The sequence below is a fragment of the Anopheles arabiensis genome, chromosome 3 (genome assembly GCF_016920715.1).
Source record: "Anopheles arabiensis isolate DONGOLA chromosome 3, AaraD3, whole genome shotgun sequence".
Classification (NCBI taxonomy): domain Eukaryota; kingdom Metazoa; phylum Arthropoda; class Insecta; order Diptera; family Culicidae; genus Anopheles; species Anopheles arabiensis.
In genome coordinates, this window is record NC_053518.1 from 64,173,671 (window position 1) to 64,192,021 (window position 18,351).

The 18,351-nt window shown below is 41.0% G+C and overlaps 1 protein-coding gene across 1 annotated transcript in view; it reads left to right on the forward strand.

The window, feature by feature from the left end:
* Window positions 1–3,655: 3,655 nt before the first annotated feature.
* LOC120901140 (nephrin-like) overlaps window positions 3,656–18,351 on the forward strand; it is a 188,725-nt gene continuing 174,029 nt past the window's right edge. Inside the window, exon 1 of the mRNA XM_040308849.1 lies at window positions 3,656–4,466. Coding sequence (XP_040164783.1) covers window positions 4,286–4,466 — 181 coding nt within the window. The 5' untranslated portion in view covers window positions 3,656–4,285. The remainder of the gene's footprint in view (window positions 4,467–18,351) is intronic.

Consider the following 18,351-nt stretch of genomic DNA (forward strand, 5'->3'; position numbering starts at 1 on the left):
GTTGGTTATGGTCTGAGCACACGTGCGCTAGCCATGGGGTAAAGTGCTCAAGTGGTGCGTGGTGTGTGTGTGTGTGTGTGTGTGTGTGTGTGTGTGTGTGTGTGTGTGTGTGTGTGTGTGTGTGTATGTGTGTGTATGTGTGTGTTTGCCAACGGACTTACAGGTTCAGAGTAAGGTCGTATCGTGTGCGAACACAGACGCCACCTCTTTGTGGCGTCCGATATCGGGCTGCTGCAGAATATAGTACCAGGAAAGATTACGCCTCTATTGTGCTGGGTAATACTGGCCAGTCGATATCGGGGGCACTTCCTTGCCGATTCACGACGGTCATCGACAATTTCGATGGAATGATGCCCATTTCATGTGCACAAATAAATGATTTGCCGTCAAATGGCATTAACGGGAGGAGGCACAAACGGCAAGCTGTGATTCCAAGGAAAAACTCTACCCATACGAAAAGCATTAAGTGGAGAGAAGAAAATAATATTGTTTGAAGAGATAAATATTGCATCGGATACGGTGTATTTTCTTGGCAATGATTCTGAACTTCGATTTCATACAATAAGAATTAATCGAATATGGATTTCCTCGAAATATTCGATACATTTGACGTTTCGATAAACGATTAATGAAATAGATGTATCATTTAGAGTTATCAATAGCCATACCATACCATTATTTTGCTTATTCTTCAGATTTGATTCAACTTCCTTAGACGGTATAGATCAGTTTTAATTTGTAATGGGTAAATTCAGTGATGTACTAAATAAATTATTCTTTATTTTTGACACTCTTCAGAACATTTTTTTCTTTTAAGTGAAATACACAAAACAAATTTTTGTTTGAAATCAATATAGACACAATCAAAAGGAGCTTAACTTTTTTCAACGCAGTTTTTGTCAATGTTGTGATTTATGTTTAATTTCATTTTTGTTGGGTAAATAGCCATCAAACCTCCAACACGAAATCAAAACCTGAAACACGAACTAGGGATCGCTGTCAAACACCTTCTTGGTGGGACACCAGTCCGGCATTCTTATGATAGGCCAGCACAGGACAGCACAGGTTCGCTCAGCTCAAGAAACTCATGGTTCGCCTTCTCCTCCCCGCTCCATGTTCGAACACAGCGCCAAAGATGGTCCGGAGAATGCGTCGCTCAAACACGCCCAAATCGTTTGTTTCCTCCGCTCGGACGATCCAGCGTCCCGAGATAGCAGAACTCCTTTACTACCTCGAGAATGTTGCCGTCAACTAATACACTGTTTTCCAGATGGAGTCTGAGTCTCCGGCAAGTAGGTACTTCGTTTGAATCGGGTGTACAGAGGATCTGCAACCGGTAGAGGATCGTGCCACGGATGTCGTTGTCTAGTCTCGCGCTTCGAATAACACCTTCCAGGGCGATGTTGAAGAGCAGACAGGAGAGTCCATCACCTTGCCTCAGACCCCTGTGAGGTTCAAACGATTCCGACGTTAATTTCGACACTCTCACTTTGCACTGCACCCCGTTCATGGTGGCCTCTAACAGCCTGATCAACTTCTCAGGAAAGTGATACCGCTGCATGATGCTCCATAGCTCCTTCCGGTCCATGGTGTCGTAGGCCGCCTTGAAGTCGATGAACAGGTGTTGCGTTGGGATCTGGCGCTCTCCGCACTTCTGAAGGATCTGCTGTAGAGTACAAATTTGGTCGGTAGTGGATTTGCCTCCAACAAACCCAGCTTGGTAATGACAAAATTTGTAGCAAGGGGTGCAAGCCTGCAGAACATGATCTGAGACAGGATTTTGCCAGACTACGAAAGCCAAAAAAACCTATTAGATTCTCACAGCATTAACTTGCAGTTTTGAATGTCTTGCTCAGACGTTAATGCTACGCCAGTCGTTCAGGGTTAATTATGTGAATATGTTTTAATGTATTGTGTATGATTGATTTAAATTCCTAATCAAAATCGTTGAATATCAAATATTGCTTCTCGATTATTTCAACATTTTACATATTGTCTACTTTCTTAGCTTTTGTTTCAAAGGCTGAAGCTTTCTGGCAAAAAAGCTTACATGCCGCATTTTTTGGTCATGCAAAAGGAGCGGTTCAAAAGGACATGTTGCTCCTGTTACTAGTCTGCTCTTGATACTACTATTGAGTACTTTAATCTCAAATAAAATTTTAAACTTAAATATTTGTATTACTGCAAAAATACCAAAGAGGGGATTTTTTGTCTTTCCATAATTGGATGCTAGAGGGTAAAATTTAAAACAACTCATTACATAAGTCAACATCCATCAAACACGGCCTAGTAACAGCTCAATCACATTTATCCCTCTCCCGCTTGTGAACAAGCAATCAAACCAAAGCAATATTCTACCACGCTTCATGATCCTTACCAAAGAATTCTGCTCACGCTCTTCAACCACCCACAGTTCAAACAGACTTGGCACTGTAGCCGACCAGCAGCAGCAGCGGTAACACCCGCGGGCATGACGGATGCCACCGCGCACAAAGAAGCACAAATAAATACACCGAATAAAGCACGCGCACTAACAACTATGGCCCTAGAAAGTGTGATAAAAGTGTTCGTTCCCGATTGTAGCACATCACTACTATTGTCCCGATTGTAGCACATCACTACTTTCGCGGATCGCTACAAATTGTTCGACGGGTCATCGATCGTTTCGTCATCACGCACACCATTAAAAAAAAATGCAGTATAAATAAAGCGGCAAAAGCCAAATTCTCACTCTTGTCATTTCAAATCCTCGGCAAGCAACACGCTTCGCTCATCTCACCAGCAACTCCTTGGCACACACAAGTGGCACAGAACTCCAAGCAAACCACCCAGCTTGGTACCACGAAAAAGCACACCATCGGCTCTTTTCAGAGCCACCGATTCTTTATTAAGAACATCTTCAAAAAAAAAAAAAAAAATACAAAACACAACGTAGGGTTCCGTACCAAACATTTTGGTGCCGACAAACCAGGATTAGATATCCTAAAAAATTGTGTGCGTTCTGTGGCCACCGTGTGTGTTGCAAGTGTAAAGTTGTACACCGGTTTGTTTCATTCGCGGTCGTTTAAGTTTATTCGCGGCACGTAGCGTTTCACAAACGGCACATAGTGTGTATGTGTGCGTTCGCGAATAATTGTGTACCATCCAGGGTACAAAACGCGTACCACAAAGTGTGTGTTCTGTGCGCGTCATTCTCAAACTCATTCGCGGCGCGTAGCGCTTCTCAAAGCGACACATAGTGTGTATGTGTGCGCTCGCGAATACTCGTGTACCACCCACGGTACAAAACGCGTACCACAAAGTGTGTGTTCTGTGCGCGTCATTCTCAAACTCATTCGCGGCGCGTAGCGCTTCTCAAAGCGACACATAGTGTGTATGTGTGCGCTCGCGAATACTCGTGTACCACCCACGGTAAAAAACGCGTACCACAAAGTGTGTGTTCTGTGCGCGTCATTCTCAAACTCATTCGCGGCGCGTAGCGCTTCTCAAAGCGACACATAGTGTGTATGTGTGCGCTCGCGAATACTCGTGTACCACCCACGGTACAAAACGCGTACCACAAAGTGTGTGTTCTGTGCGCGTCATTTTCAAACTCATTCGCGGCGCGTAGCGCTTCTCAAAGCGACACATAGTGTGTATGTGTGCGCTCGCGAATAATTGTGTACCACTCAGTGTACAAAACGCGTACCACAAAGTGTGTGTTCTGTGCGCGTCATTCTCAAACTCATTCGCGGTACGTAGCGCTTCACAAGCGACACACAGTGTGTGTGTGTGCTCGCGAATAATCGTGTACCACTCAGTGTACAAAAGGCGCTTCACAATTCGTGTGATCCATGCGCATTATCCTTGGTGCGCTATCTCGCGGCGCATATTCTTCGCAAGACAATCAATAATTGTCTGTGCATTTCGCAAAATTTGTGTACCTCCTTTGAAACAAAGGGTGCCTCACAACCTGGGTGTTCAAGGCACATTGTTTAGTGCATGCCATTTGCATCGCATACAATTCTACGAAACTTCGCATCAAAGCCTGTGTTTTCAACAATTCTTACTAACCGTGCAGTGCGCGTTGTACTAACAAAGTAAAGTGATTTTTTTTCTCTCAAGCAACCGTGTTTGCTCAGTGAACATTAAAAATGACAAAAGCAGACAAGCTTAAGTCACGGCAAGCCAAACGGCAAAGCCTCATTGTGTCTATGCAGCGGCTTGCGCAGTTTGCAAAAGACTATACTCCTCAACAACAACAGCAAATACCCGACCGACTTGATCGGTTGTCGAAAATTTGGGAATGTTTCCAAATGGTGCAGGAAGACTGCGAGGAATGGGACGATTCCGAGAATGCTACCAGCGAAAACGAAGCGTTATTGTCACAAGCAGAGGAGCTTTACTTCGAAACAAAGGCCGCGTTAACAAGGTACATTCCGGAAACAGCAGATCAGGTAAAAGAAGAGGTTACCCGCCCAGCAAACGTAAGTGTTAAACTACCTATCATTTCATTACCTGAATTTTGTGGTGAGCTCACAGAGTGGCTATCCTTTTATGACACCTTTGTTTCACTTGTTCATAATTCTGAAGAAATTTCCAACATCCAAAAATTTCATTACTTGCGTGCGTCCCTCAAAGGGGAAGCTGCCGGAATAATACAACCAATTCCTATTACAGCAGAAAACTATCAGGTGGCTTGGAAAGCTCTTTTGAATCGATATTCCAATAAAGTACATCTTCGTAAAATGCACACACGTGCATTGTTCGAGCTTCCAAAGCTAACCAATAGTCACGCCCCAGACTTGCGACAATTGGCTAACCAATTTCAGCTACACATCGATATTTTAAAACAATTAGAGGAGAGCATTCCTGACAACAGCACAATTTTTGTGGAACTTCTTGCTACCAAATTGGATAAAGCAACATTACAAGCATGGGAAGAACACAATTCCCAAGACATCCAGCCAACTCATCCAAATATGACAAACTTCTTGTTGAAAAGAGCTCAAACAATTGAAGCATTAGCGTTGCAGACAGGCAACCGCCCAACCACATCTCATTCGAAAATGGGTATACCTAACCATAAATTTTCCAAGAAAATGAGCACTAACACAATTAGTGTGAAACAGGACAACACACACACTTGTCCTGCATGCAAAAAAGATGGTCACACGTTGCATCAGTGTCAATCCTTTATCGCTATGCCATGTAAGGCGCGTCAAGAGTTTGTATCACGAAACAAACTTTGTATCAATTGCTTGAGAAGTGGACATTTCTTTCAACAATGCCCTTCTAAGTACTCTTGCCGAATTTGTAAAAGGAAGCATCATTCTATTTTACACTATGAAACGCAAACAAATAATAACCCTGAATCAGAAAGCACCACATCTGAATCAAATATCATGGCAACTTTGCATACAATTAGTTCTGAGCACAGTCCCCAAAACGTTCTTCTCGCAACTGTACTACTACAAGTGGTCGACAAATATGGCCAAAAACATTTTGCACGAGCCTTATTGGACAATGGTTCACAGCCAAACGCAATTAGTGAAAGATTGTGTCAGCAGTTACATTTAACTCGAAAAAATGTTAACGTTTCCATTGTCGGAGTTGATGGTACAAAAACAAGCGCAAGGTATCAAATACAAGCGGAAGTACAATCGCGAATAAATAATTTCGCAACAACAATGAACTTTCTAGTTTTGAAAAAGGTTGCTAGTGACACACCAATTACACCAGTACCAGCTCATTTTTGGAATGTACCTGCTTCATATCAACTTGCTGATCCTCACTTCAGCACACCAGGGCGCATTGACATGATCATTGGGGCAGGACATTTTTATTCATTGCTAGGTCCAGGAAGACAAAAATTACCAAACAACAACCAACTTGTTGAAACTGTGTTTGGATGGATTATGACCGGCAACATTCCATCCAAAAATCAAAACGAAGTTACATGTCACGTAGTAACCATGCATCCCACCATTGAAGAACAAATAGAACGATTTTGGAAGATAGACGAACTTCACAATTCAAGTTATAGTCTCAACGAAAGAGAATGCGAAAACCATTTCAAAGATACAGTCTCCCGCGACCACAATGGTCGATATATAGTTGAAATGCCAAAACATCCTGATATCAATCAAATGCTTGGTGATTCTAAAAACACAGCTATGCGCAGATTTCAACTACTTGAAAAACGATTAGAAAGCGATACGCATCTCAAGGCTCAATATCACAAGTTTATACATGAATATATAACGTTGGGGCACATGACTCTAGTCCCAAGAGAACGGGAAGATTGTTCAGGAGCATTTTATCTTCCCCACCATCCTGTGCTGAAGGATTCTAGCTCTACTACCAAGGTCAGAGTTGTGTTTGACGGCTCTGCCAAAACCAGTACCGGTAAATCACTGAACGATGCCTTACTAGTTGGGCCGGTGGTACAGGAAGAATTATTGACATTAATTATCAGATTTCGAAAATATGAAATAGCACTCATAGCTGACATCGAAAAGATGTATCGGCAGGTTACTATGAATCCAACTGATCGACACCTACAGAGAATTTTGTGGAGATTTGACAACTCTCAGCCCATTCGAACTTATGAGTTAGGAACCGTAACCTATGGCCTAGCTCCTTCAGCCTTCTTAGCAACGCGTACTCTAATTCAACTTGCCAATGACGAAGGTGATACGTATCTCAAAGCTCGTTCCGTGATTAAAGAAAACGTATACGTAGATGATTTGCTAGCAGGAGCAAATAACATCCCAGAAACAATTGAACTACGCAATCAGCTGAATGCTTTGCTACAGAAGGGTGGCTTTCTCCTTCGCAAATGGTGTTCCAACGCTCCAGCAGTATTAGCTGACCTACCACCTGAACTTATTGCCACCCATTCTTCCATCAATTTTGATCCAGATGAAAGTATCAAAACCTTGGGCATATGCTGGGAGCCTATGTCAGACAAATTTCGTATCAACATAAACATTAATATAATCAAGAGCCCTTATACCAAACGAAAGGTTCTATCAACCATAGCACAACTATATGATCCACTTGGATTGATTACCCCTATAACTATACGAGCTAAAATACTAATGCAACAATTGTGGCTATTGAACTTGGATTGGGATTCAACAATTTCCCCATCATTACAAAATTCATGGGCAGAATTTCTCGAGCAAATCCCTACACTTACTAACTTTCGAATTGACCGTTTTGCTTTTCAACCACACTATGAACAAATTGAAATCCATTGTTTTTCCGACGCTTCTGAAAGTGCTTACGGTGCGTGTGTGTATGTACGCACAGAAGACAAACACGGTTCCGCACGCGTAAATTTACTAACATCAAAATCGCGAGTTGCTCCATTGAAACCTTTAACCATTCCACGATTGGAATTATCTGCTGCATTACTTGGAGCTAGACTATTCAAAAAGGTACAACATGCATTAGATATTCCACTTGACACATGCTATTTCTGGTCGGACTCTACTGTTACTCTTGGTTGGCTAAAAGCTACTCCTAGAACATGGAAAACTTTCGTAGCTAATCGAGTAGCTGAAATACAAGAACTAACTCATGGCTTCCAATGGCAACATGTTTCTGGCAAGGAAAACCCAGCTGATATGATATCTAGAGGAGTGGCGGTGAATGAATTCCTCAGTAGTGATCTATGGCGGCATGGTCCCTCCTGGCTTCGTGAACCCAAAGACTCTTGGCCCTTGCAAACCCCGGATAACAACATCACCGTAGAGGACGAACGAAAGGTATCTGTCCTAACAACTCAAGTGACTGAAATAAATCCAATATTTCAACGTTTTTCTACACTACAACCATTACTTTGTATTATTGGTTTCTGTTTGCGATTCATCAACAACACTCGCAAATCAAATAAAAGAATATCGCTAAATGTTCTACTGGTAAAGGAGATACAACATGCTAAACGAGCCCTATGCAAAATGGTACAAGCTACTGAATTTTCTGTTGAACTACAAGCCTTAAAAAGAAATGAAGGGTTAGCTAAGGTTTCTTCTATTCGACTTCTTAATCCATTTATTGGCAACGATGGATTAATACGCGTTGGTGGCCGGTTGCGCCATTCTGATCTGAGCCACGATGCTAAGCATCCCATCCTCATGCCAGCTTTCCATCCTTTCACTCGCCTTCTAATCATGGATCATCATCTGAAAACAATGCACGGCGGAGTGAGCATGACATTATCATCTATTCGTGAAGAAATATGGCCATTGAACGGCATGAGAGCCGTTAGAAGTGTAACTCGAACTTGTTTTAATTGTGTAAGAGCTAATCCCACCCCAATAATCCAACCTATTGGTCAATTACCAATATCACGTGTAACAATAAATGAAGTTTTCTCCTGCGTTGGTGTGGATTATTGTGGTCCACTTTATTTGCGTCCATCTCATCGCAAGGCTGCATCTCCAAAGGCATATGTATGCGTATTTGTTTGTATGAGCACCAAGGCTGTACATTTAGAACTCGCGGGTGACTTGAGTACCACCACTTTTTTGATGGCCTTGGATCGATTCGTATCACGACGAGGAAAACCGAAAAACATATACTCAGATAATGGTACCAATTTTATTGGTGCAAAGAATGCATTACATGAAATTTATCAATTCCTTCATAAAGATAATAATAAAATAACTAATCACTTGTCTAACGAAAACATTCAGTGGCATCTAATACCACCACGCGCTCCTAACTTCGGTGGACTTTGGGAAGCCGCAGTTAAGGTAGCAAAAACTCATCTAGTTCGGCAGCTTGGCACAGCTCAACTTTCATACGAATCCATGTGTACTCTATTAACAAAAATTGAAGGATGTATGAATTCAAGACCACTATTACCACTTTCACAAGATCCAAATGATTTATCACCTTTAACACCAGCACACTTTTATTACTCAGAGATCCCCAGGCATTGCCTGAATCCGATTTACAGCATATACCAACTAACCGACTATCCCACTATCAATTGATACAGAAGTTATCTCAAAACTTTTGGCTTAGATGGACCAAGGAGTATTTAACATCATTGCATAATCAACGTAACATCAGCCGTAAACAACATAAACTTTCCATAGGCGACTTGGTAATCATGAAAGACGATCAACTACCTCCATTGAAGTGGCCTTTGGCACGCATTGTATCATTGCATTTAGGACCTGATGCTGTGGCACGAGTAGCTACCCTTCGGACCGCTTCTGGAATCATGAAAAGACCAGTCTCCAAGATATGTGCCTTAGAGTGCCACAACGAGGACTAAGTTTTGGGAATTATTCCCAAAAGGTGGCCGGTATGTTCGTTCCCGATTGTAGCACATCACTACTATTGTCCCGATTGTAGCACATCACTACTTTCGCGGATCGCTACAAATTGTTCGACGGGTCATCGATCGTTTCGTCATCACGCACACCATTAAAAAAAATGCATTATAAATAAAGCGGCAAAAGCCAAATTCTCACTCTTGTCATTTCAAATCCTCGGCAAGCAACACGCTTCGCTCATCTCACCAGCAACTCCTTGGCACACACAAGTGGCACAGAACTCCAAGCAAACCACCCAGCTTGGTACCACGAAAAAAGCACACCATCGGCTCTTTTCAGAGCCACCGATTCTTTATTAAGAACATCTTCAAAAAAAAAAAAAAAATACAAAAACACAACGTAGGGTTCCGTACCAAACAAAAAGTTTAATGAAATTTTTATACGAAACTATCCAAACTTACTTCACCGTTTGCAAAAGTTTTGCCCTTGCGGGAAAGAAAAACTGTGTGTAGCTCTGCCAACGATTTCGGGGTTAGCGAGCTGCTTTCTTGGAAGGCACGATCGAATAAATGTAAGCACAAACCAAAAGCGATTGTGTTTTGCCACTGCATTCCCCGGGCAAAATGGATCCGCTTTTACGCGAACTCAACAAACGACGTTGTTTGCTTTGCGTTCATTACACGCGTCGCAGCGACGGGGAACGGATGAGTTTGGATCGGTGGACTTGCGTTTTGCCTTTTGCTGAAAGTATTTTGATAGCAATTTAAACTTCGCTAGAACGAGACGGAAAAGATGAAACGTTCCGTGGGTAATGCGCGAGTGTCGGGGCGCTGTAAAAGCTTAACTTTCGCTTCTTGGTCGGTGACAGTGTAGCGAAACTTTTGGGTGAAACATCTTCACGTAACAACCGTTCTTGGTCCGGTACGCAACGGATAGTCGCTATCGGAACATGCAATTAATCCTTGTTACCTTTTTCTTAAAAATAAGAAAAGCGATAAAAGTTTTTGAGTTGAGCGATTGGAAGTTAATTCTGGTAAGCATGTAAGCAAGGAAATTGGTAGAAAATTTGGTTCAACAAGGGATAATTTTTATGTATTTAAAAATGATCTGATATACTGTTTTATTTATTTTGCAATTCAACTTGCCCCAAAAGCTACCACCCATATTACCTACACTTTTACAGCAGCAAAATCTCCATTTTTATATGGAAACTTAAACCGGAGGATGACACCATACAGTCGCAACCATCCCATCTGCCATCACTTCCAGCCTTTTAATCAATTTTATGATGAAAAGACGCACAATCTGGCAGAAGCAACCACAAACAAAAAAAAAACAACAACGTATAAATCTCAGCAACCCTCGCTCGAAATGAAGATCAAATGATCGCTTACGCACGGCCTGTTCCTTACAGACCCGGGTCAACTGTTTACGACCCCCATCATCTCCGAAATCGTCACAGTCTCCAAGTGCGTTCCCAACGAACAGCGATGGCTTTAAAACCAAAATCCCCACCGAAGCACGAGACACAACGACAAAACGATCTCCGCTAAAGCGCACAGCACAGCCTCGAAAGTTTCCGGCCTCCGAAACGGCATCCGCCATCTTTGGTGGATTTTTTTTTTGGTGGAAGCTCCATAAAATTAAGCACCCACCAACGCAACCCTAGTCGCGAGTTCGTACTTCATCTCTTCGACGCTGTCATATGCTATTATTTCTTCATCTCTCTCTCCCTTCAACGCCCGCTATCTTGCACTCCCTGCTTCCCAATCACGTTCACCTTATATTAAGCTTTCGAAGCGTACGCCTTCGTCTTATTAATAGCTCCTCCAGTCGATCGCCGTTTGCTGGCCGGACGTTTTGGGCCAACCATTTCGGCACATCATTGCGGTGACAATGCAAAGCGCTGCGTCGCGTTGGCTTGCGTCGTTGGTGGAGTTCGCTTTCGATCGCAGCTGTTAAGGGCTGTTTGGCTGATGGTGGCTTGAGGTTTGTGGGTGCACAAGCGAAAACTTTTAACCGGTTGCGTAAACTGCCTACCATTATGGACAATATTTTACAGACAAACGTGTAATTTTGGAAATTTTGCTGCTAGTGAGAAAAGCAAAGGGCGTCAAAAGTGTGCTGAGGAAATTACATTAATAAATCAATTTAAATGTTGTTAGCTGCTATCTGTTTCTCTTCACGGCAATGAAACGTTTTCAATCTGATCAATAGAGTTTATTCAAACATAATGCTTTTATCTTCTAAATGCATTCTACCCCAAAATAATGCCTAGAGCATCAATCTGGTTCAAAATTTCAAAACTCCTACTGCTCTGCTCTGCTCTTACAAATCGAGAATAAAAGCACAAAAAATGATTTTATCGCATCAATCAGCCAGTGCTAACGGAACGATAGTCAGCTTCGCAACTGCAATTGAAATTGATAAAGAGGTTGCAGTGAGCAAACAAATTTCTACCCATTTGCCACTTGCCGATGCAAATGCCAATTATATGCATCCAAAGGCATACATGTGTTGCCGGTTCTATTCATATCGATTGGTACGGAGAATTTTAGTTTTTGGAATGTGCTTCAACCCACGAGATGCTTCATAAAAAGCTCGCTCGAATTTGGTATGGCAAAAATCTAACGAAACGTTTCAATGATTGCTGGATTTATTTTTCTTCACTGTGCCTCTATTGCAGCTGATGTATGTCTGGAGTGTAGGTCTGTGCAATTCAAATTTCATGAAGTTGAAGGGTTGTAGAACGGCAATAAAAGAAGCAAAGGAAACACAGTGAACTGTTATATGTTTTGGTTTTTTTTTTGCGTTTCATACAGACCATTTGAATGGTGTGTGTTATATTTGAAATGAAATTAAGAAAAAGTATTACATCATACAAAACGAGATCAATGCAAAAGTAAACGCCTCAAAATTCATCAGTTGTTGAAAGAGCTTAATTAAAATGGTTGTGAAATTACACATGTCTTCCATAATAACAGCAAACATCTACAAACAATCTAGTAACGATCAGTATGGATCAAACGACACCATCACTGCAATGTCTCGTAAAAAAATTTATCTGTCCATTTTGATTTTAATACGTGCGTACAAATATTTAGAAACTGACTGAGGTTTTTGCATCAAATATTTTTATTTCACGCGTTGCGCACCATCTGTATTTAATTTTTGCTTTTCAAATAGTTTTAATCATGTAAGGTCATCATGGTAGATAAATCAACCTGAAAAACATAAACCCTAGTTACACAACTAGCCAAATGATGTTGCTTGGAACAAGCAAGCTGCAAGACCAATTTCAACAAAACATATTGCTTTTGAACTGAAAATGGGTTTAACACGAAAAGCCTTCCGTCTGATTCATCAGTATCCTTGTTTTCTTCTCCGAAACATTGGTCATCTTGCAGTTTGCAGTAATCCTGACAGCTTGCAAATTAATAAAAAAATAATTATTTTGAGAGGATCGTAGGAGATGATGCCTGGACGTTGAGTTACACGTCATTTTCTATACTTATCAAAGTACAAAGAAGTAAAGTCAAAAAGTAGAACAAAGAAGAGCTATTAATAAGTTTAATACCCCGAGGAGACTCTTATGCTCTGCAATAAGCTGCTAATTATATGTTAATAATATTTGATTTCTGGTATTTCATTTATTTAATTTGTGTACGTTTGTTCTAATTTTGTACAGGCCTTGCTCACTACTGAAGATACTGCATATAATACTATGTAACTAACAATGCGGATGGCAGTACCCTTGGTACAGTCGTCAACTCACACGATTTTACAAAATTTCCGTGGTGTGCTTAATCCTCAGATGGACTACGTCTAATGTACCACGCGACTGAAGTTCCGGCTACATGGTGTTACTAAGTCTAAAACTCTGTATAGGCTAGTGTGATGGCTACGTAGATCTTTACGCCAAAAAGAAAAACAACAACTAGCATCCGTTAGATATCTGAATATACTGCTGATGATATATGTACTATATTTTTGTTCGTAAAGTTTGTCTTAAGTATGGTAAAAAATAGATTTTGAAACAGTGATTTTCTTATACTGATGTTGCACACCAAAGCGTGCCATACGAACACTGTAACATATTAGTATACATCTTATGTACTTAACAGCTATATCTATATTCTTATATTCGCAACAAAAATAAGTAAACACTTCCAACTACAAATCAATTATACCGTACGTCAAATTACACCAATCTGGCATCACTTTGCACAACCCTGCAGAACGCTGTAAGCGCCAAATGACCCAACCAATATTCGCCATAAATCACTTCATCCAGTACTGTACCGCTGCTAACAAAACATGACCAACGAAAAAACCAGCAACAAAAACGAAACAAGAATAAAGCATCGCACGAGACAGAATGTCAGTAACGGGAGCTGTGATGCCCTCCGCACGGGTCATAAAAGTGAGCTTTCGAACTGTCGCCGGATCGATAGAGTTTTGCTAAACTTTAACGACTCGGGGCTGTCACACTGATTGCAACTGAGTGCCTCGCGTAGCCAGATTTATTGTTGGGCAAAAAAAATCACTCCCCGCTCATAGGGGCAGCCATTTTCTGATACTACGCATAGGAAAGGACAAAAAACCTGCGATGAGAATAAATAAAAATACAGAATGCTTGCGCACGCACACACAACCACTCGGTGGGTACTAATCAGCAGCCTCCACTTGAAGCAATGCACAACGGAATGGATGAATGGAAATTGAGAACTTTGCTTTTACCTTCCGTTTTTCGCTTCCCTTTCCCCAACCGATTTGCCAGTGGGAAAAAATCAAGCAAAAGTAATAATTCTTCTTAATCTTGTCTATTAATTACTTCAACGGCGTGCGCTTACCAGCCAGGGGACGCTGTTTTAAGCAATAACAGCAGCAAAGGCAGCGGCACCAGGAACGGTCCACTACAAAACCCGCATCCGCCTGTTTATATGCCTGAGAAGCTAACCTCGGGGAAAAGTTTTCCACCCCGCGCCGGAAGAATATTGTCCGATGGCAGGTGGGAAAGAAGCAAGCGAAAAGTTCGTAGTAATTGCTGATTAATTTTCGAGCTCGAAAACATAAATCAAGCTCGTTCTGGATGGTAGCGCATAATGGTTGTGCTGAGCTGGAAATGGAATCAAAGTCAAATCGATACGGCAAAGAACAGAAAGTTTATCAGCTTATTGATAAAATATGAGTAGGGATGAGCATGAAATGGGTAATGGGTCATTTGCACTTTATTTTTCACGTTAGAACGACAGTGTGTATGGAGCTACTGTTTCTTTTGCCGAGCTTTGCGATAATATTTGGAAGTGTCTAACATTTTTATTTATCTAAATTTTTGAATATTGATCCCATTGTTTGGAAAACCAATTTACTAAAATAATTGTAAAGCAGCAAAATTAATAATAAATAACAGTAAAAAAATAACTTCACTTATCACATTTAAAAGGAATCCCCATTGCAACAAAATCACACGAAAGTATGCGCAATTTTAGAAAAAATAACACAATTTTACAGAAAAACAAAAAACCAGAGATAAATTTCTAAACAATATACAAGAACACACAGTACAAAACCGATACACAATATGCACCAAACCAAAGAAGAATAAAAATCAGACAATTCTGACAAAGTTTGTGCAACACCTTCAACATGAACAAATAAAAAAAGCGAACAATCAGCCCACGCACCGATTACATGCGATTTTGTATTTTTATACCTTTCGTGTGTTTCTTTCCACCACACTTCTCTGCCCAGTTCGTTGGCACATCCGACCGTTTGAACAAGAAACAAATTTCAATGCCCCTAAAATTGAAGGCAAGCGGCACGAGTGGTTGTGTTGTTTCGGGCTGAAGCCCTCGGGCTAAGCTTTCTGACTTTGGTTCCAATTTGGTTCTTTTCAATCTTTGTTTCATGTTTTTCTCTCTTTTGCTCTCTCTCTCTCTCTCTCTTTTTCTCTATCTCTCTCTCTCTTTATATACATATATATCTCTCTTTCTTTCTCTCTCCCTCTCTCTCTCTCTCTCTCTCTCTCTCTCTCTCTCTCTGTTGTGCATCAAATGGCTAGGAAAGAAGCTGCACTCGCTGGCCGACAGACGGTGAATGAGAAGGGAAGTAATTGGGGAAGGGAATATTGAAACAAAATTGTTCCACCGTGGCTGGGCGATCGTTAATTCGAATATTTTATTCACTTTCAATGGCAGTCTATCGACCAGCACCCACCGTTCGTCTGCCGACGAGCTGGTGCAGACCGATCAGTGCTGATGTTATTTTCTGTCCTCTATTTCACATCTCTGCATCGCTCTCGGTGTTGCTCCATTCTTCTTGTGACATTTGCTGGAGGTATCGGAAGCAAAGCGGGCAGTAGTTCGTTTTCATTCCTTTCTTCTGTGTTTCTATCCACTGCTCCGTCATCCCTTGACAGCTTCAGTACGCAACAGTGTGTGTGGGCGCTAAAATATGAACGGTGCGTCTTATGCGGGTGCGTAGTACATCTGCATAAATTGTGACCGCTGCTGCTGCTGAGCCGTTGCAGTTAAGGAAATAATAATAATCGTCCCATCATCATCATCATCATCGTCGTCGTCGTTGTGGACGTCGCCATTTTACGTAGCGCGCGTGTAGATGAGCTAAACCACACCCGGGGAGCGGAAGTTCCAGATGGGACAGCGTATATGGTACGGGCAGGAGCGGCAAAGGAAGGAAACAAACGCTCGAGGCAAATTGTTTTGTGTAGCTTGCAGCCAAAAAGCGTTTAATGAACCGCAGCACCAGTTCTTATCGGAATCTAGCCAACGATTAACCGCGTGATCTCATGGCCCGCGACAGGTGGTGTTGCTCGGGAATGGAACCTGCCGCCCGAAACCGTTGTGGCCTAAGGTCAGACAGTGTGTGTTGCCGTGTTTATGAATCATTAATAGATTCACCATTTCCCTTTGCATGTGGTGCGCGGTTGTAGGATGTGTCGTTGCCATGCTTCCCCTCCTTCGACTGTCCTGCTCGTCTCGTCAACCGTACTGTTGTCTTTGGCACAACCGAATGAAGCCACAAAATCGTCCATTGAACTAAGCAACGGGTCAGGTATTTAACATAAATTAGAAAGAAAAGCTAGATGGTAGATATGATAATCGGTTTGAGCTGAATGTTTCTATCTGGTTGGTGATGGTGGGGCAAACTGGCAAATGGTTTTAGATAGATTGAAGAAGAACGCATCGAACTTGGCCGTGTCGGGGCTGGCAATGAAGCCATAAAGGGAAACGATTTGTGCCTGAGCCGTGGATTAGCTACTGGAAAGACGAATGTATAATGTTGAAATTTTTATGTACAAAAGGACACACTAATAAAATGGTGTCTGAATTTAAAAGTGTACTAATGATACTTAGCTCTCATCATTTAGTTAAATTTGACTGGGTGTAAGGAAAGAATATTGCTTGTTGTTTAAAAATGAAAACCTTTCTATGTTTTATTTTTTGAAAATATTCTTAAGAATTTTTTGCAATATTTAAGAACGTAGAAGCTATGTGGAATTTAGACCTTGATATTCATGGGAATGAATTTGTAATTTATTTATTTATTAATTTATTTATTTATATATTTTTTATTTGAAGGTTTAACAAATATAAAAATTAATCCTTAGAAACTAAGGTTACCTATATCTAATTCTTCTTCTTTTTTTGGCACATCAACCGTTGTTGGTCAAAGACTGCATGTACCACTAGTGGGATTTGCTTTCAGTGACTTATTTATTACCATAGCAGGATAGTCATTTCTACGTATGGAGGCACGGTTCATTCGGGGCTTGAACCCATCACGGGCATGTTGTTAAGTCGTACGAGTTAATAGAGGACGAGCATCTAGAAGGAACGTAGAAATGAATGATAGAGAGAAGGTCAGGAACGTCGATAGTGCTAAGAATCTAATCAGCAGTGAGGGAAGACTGAGCAACATGCCGTCTCTTTTCTAAAGAAGCAATTCCTAAAAGTTGACAGCGAACTGCAAATGGGAGCAAAAGAGAAAAGGGCATTATACGCCGATTTTTTTTATTTAAAACTGCAACGATATTTTGATTCATATTCCGGACAGATTCGAGCTCATGTTTCAAATTACGGACGATTTGACTCATATTCCGGACAGCCTTGAAACCTTGGCTATAATCTTCAAATTCACACTTGCACTACATCTTTCAGTTTTTAACTTGTTTTAAGGACTGGACGCTTGGTCTTCTTAGACCGACAACGAAAAACATCGGGTTTTGAGTGCTGTTTTTCTCTTGCACTCGTAGATGAATAGAACAGAAGAACTGCTACGCAAGTGGGCGGTCTTTTCCGTACGGCCATCAATTCATTTGTCACATACATCTTCAAATATCGCTGTTTTCTTGTTTTTATCACTGTGTAAAACATATGTTTAAAACATATGTTAAAAACAAGATATAAAATGAACTGACCGACAGAGACTATTAATTAAGAAACAAGGTCAGGTTAAATTAACAAGGTTTATTTTTTCGAGTACATCATGGCAATCATGTAAATTTAAAGTGCTGTATGGCCGAAGACTGGGTATGAAGATATTCTATTAAAACAAACCGAATATCCGGATTTTTATGCTGACCGTAATATGAAGCAGAACGATATTTAAAAAGTTGGGCGCACAACAGTGGCAAAAAGAGTGAAATGAAGCTAATGAAGTTAAGAAAGTTTTCAATTCAGTTTCATTAGAACAGAATTTTGAAAATAAATCGCCAACAATAGTATAAATTAAGAGTAACCCATTGGTATAAAGACACAGTACTTCCAAGTCTCGGTGGGATTAATATTTTTTTGAACCGCTCCGTCGTCAGAACTGCTTACATCTAGTCTTATTAACCTGTACAATGCTTACATGGCCCAGCAGGCGGTAAAGGACCGGAAAATATATAAATTACGTAATGAGAAAGGAATGTTGTGGAGCGTTGGAAGTTTCCATGAAAATTAGTGATTTTTATAAAATAAATACGGAAATTAATGAAGTATTCTTTATTAATCATGTTTTATGTAAAAAAAGAGAAAAATGCACTCGTATAATATTGACAGTATTATAA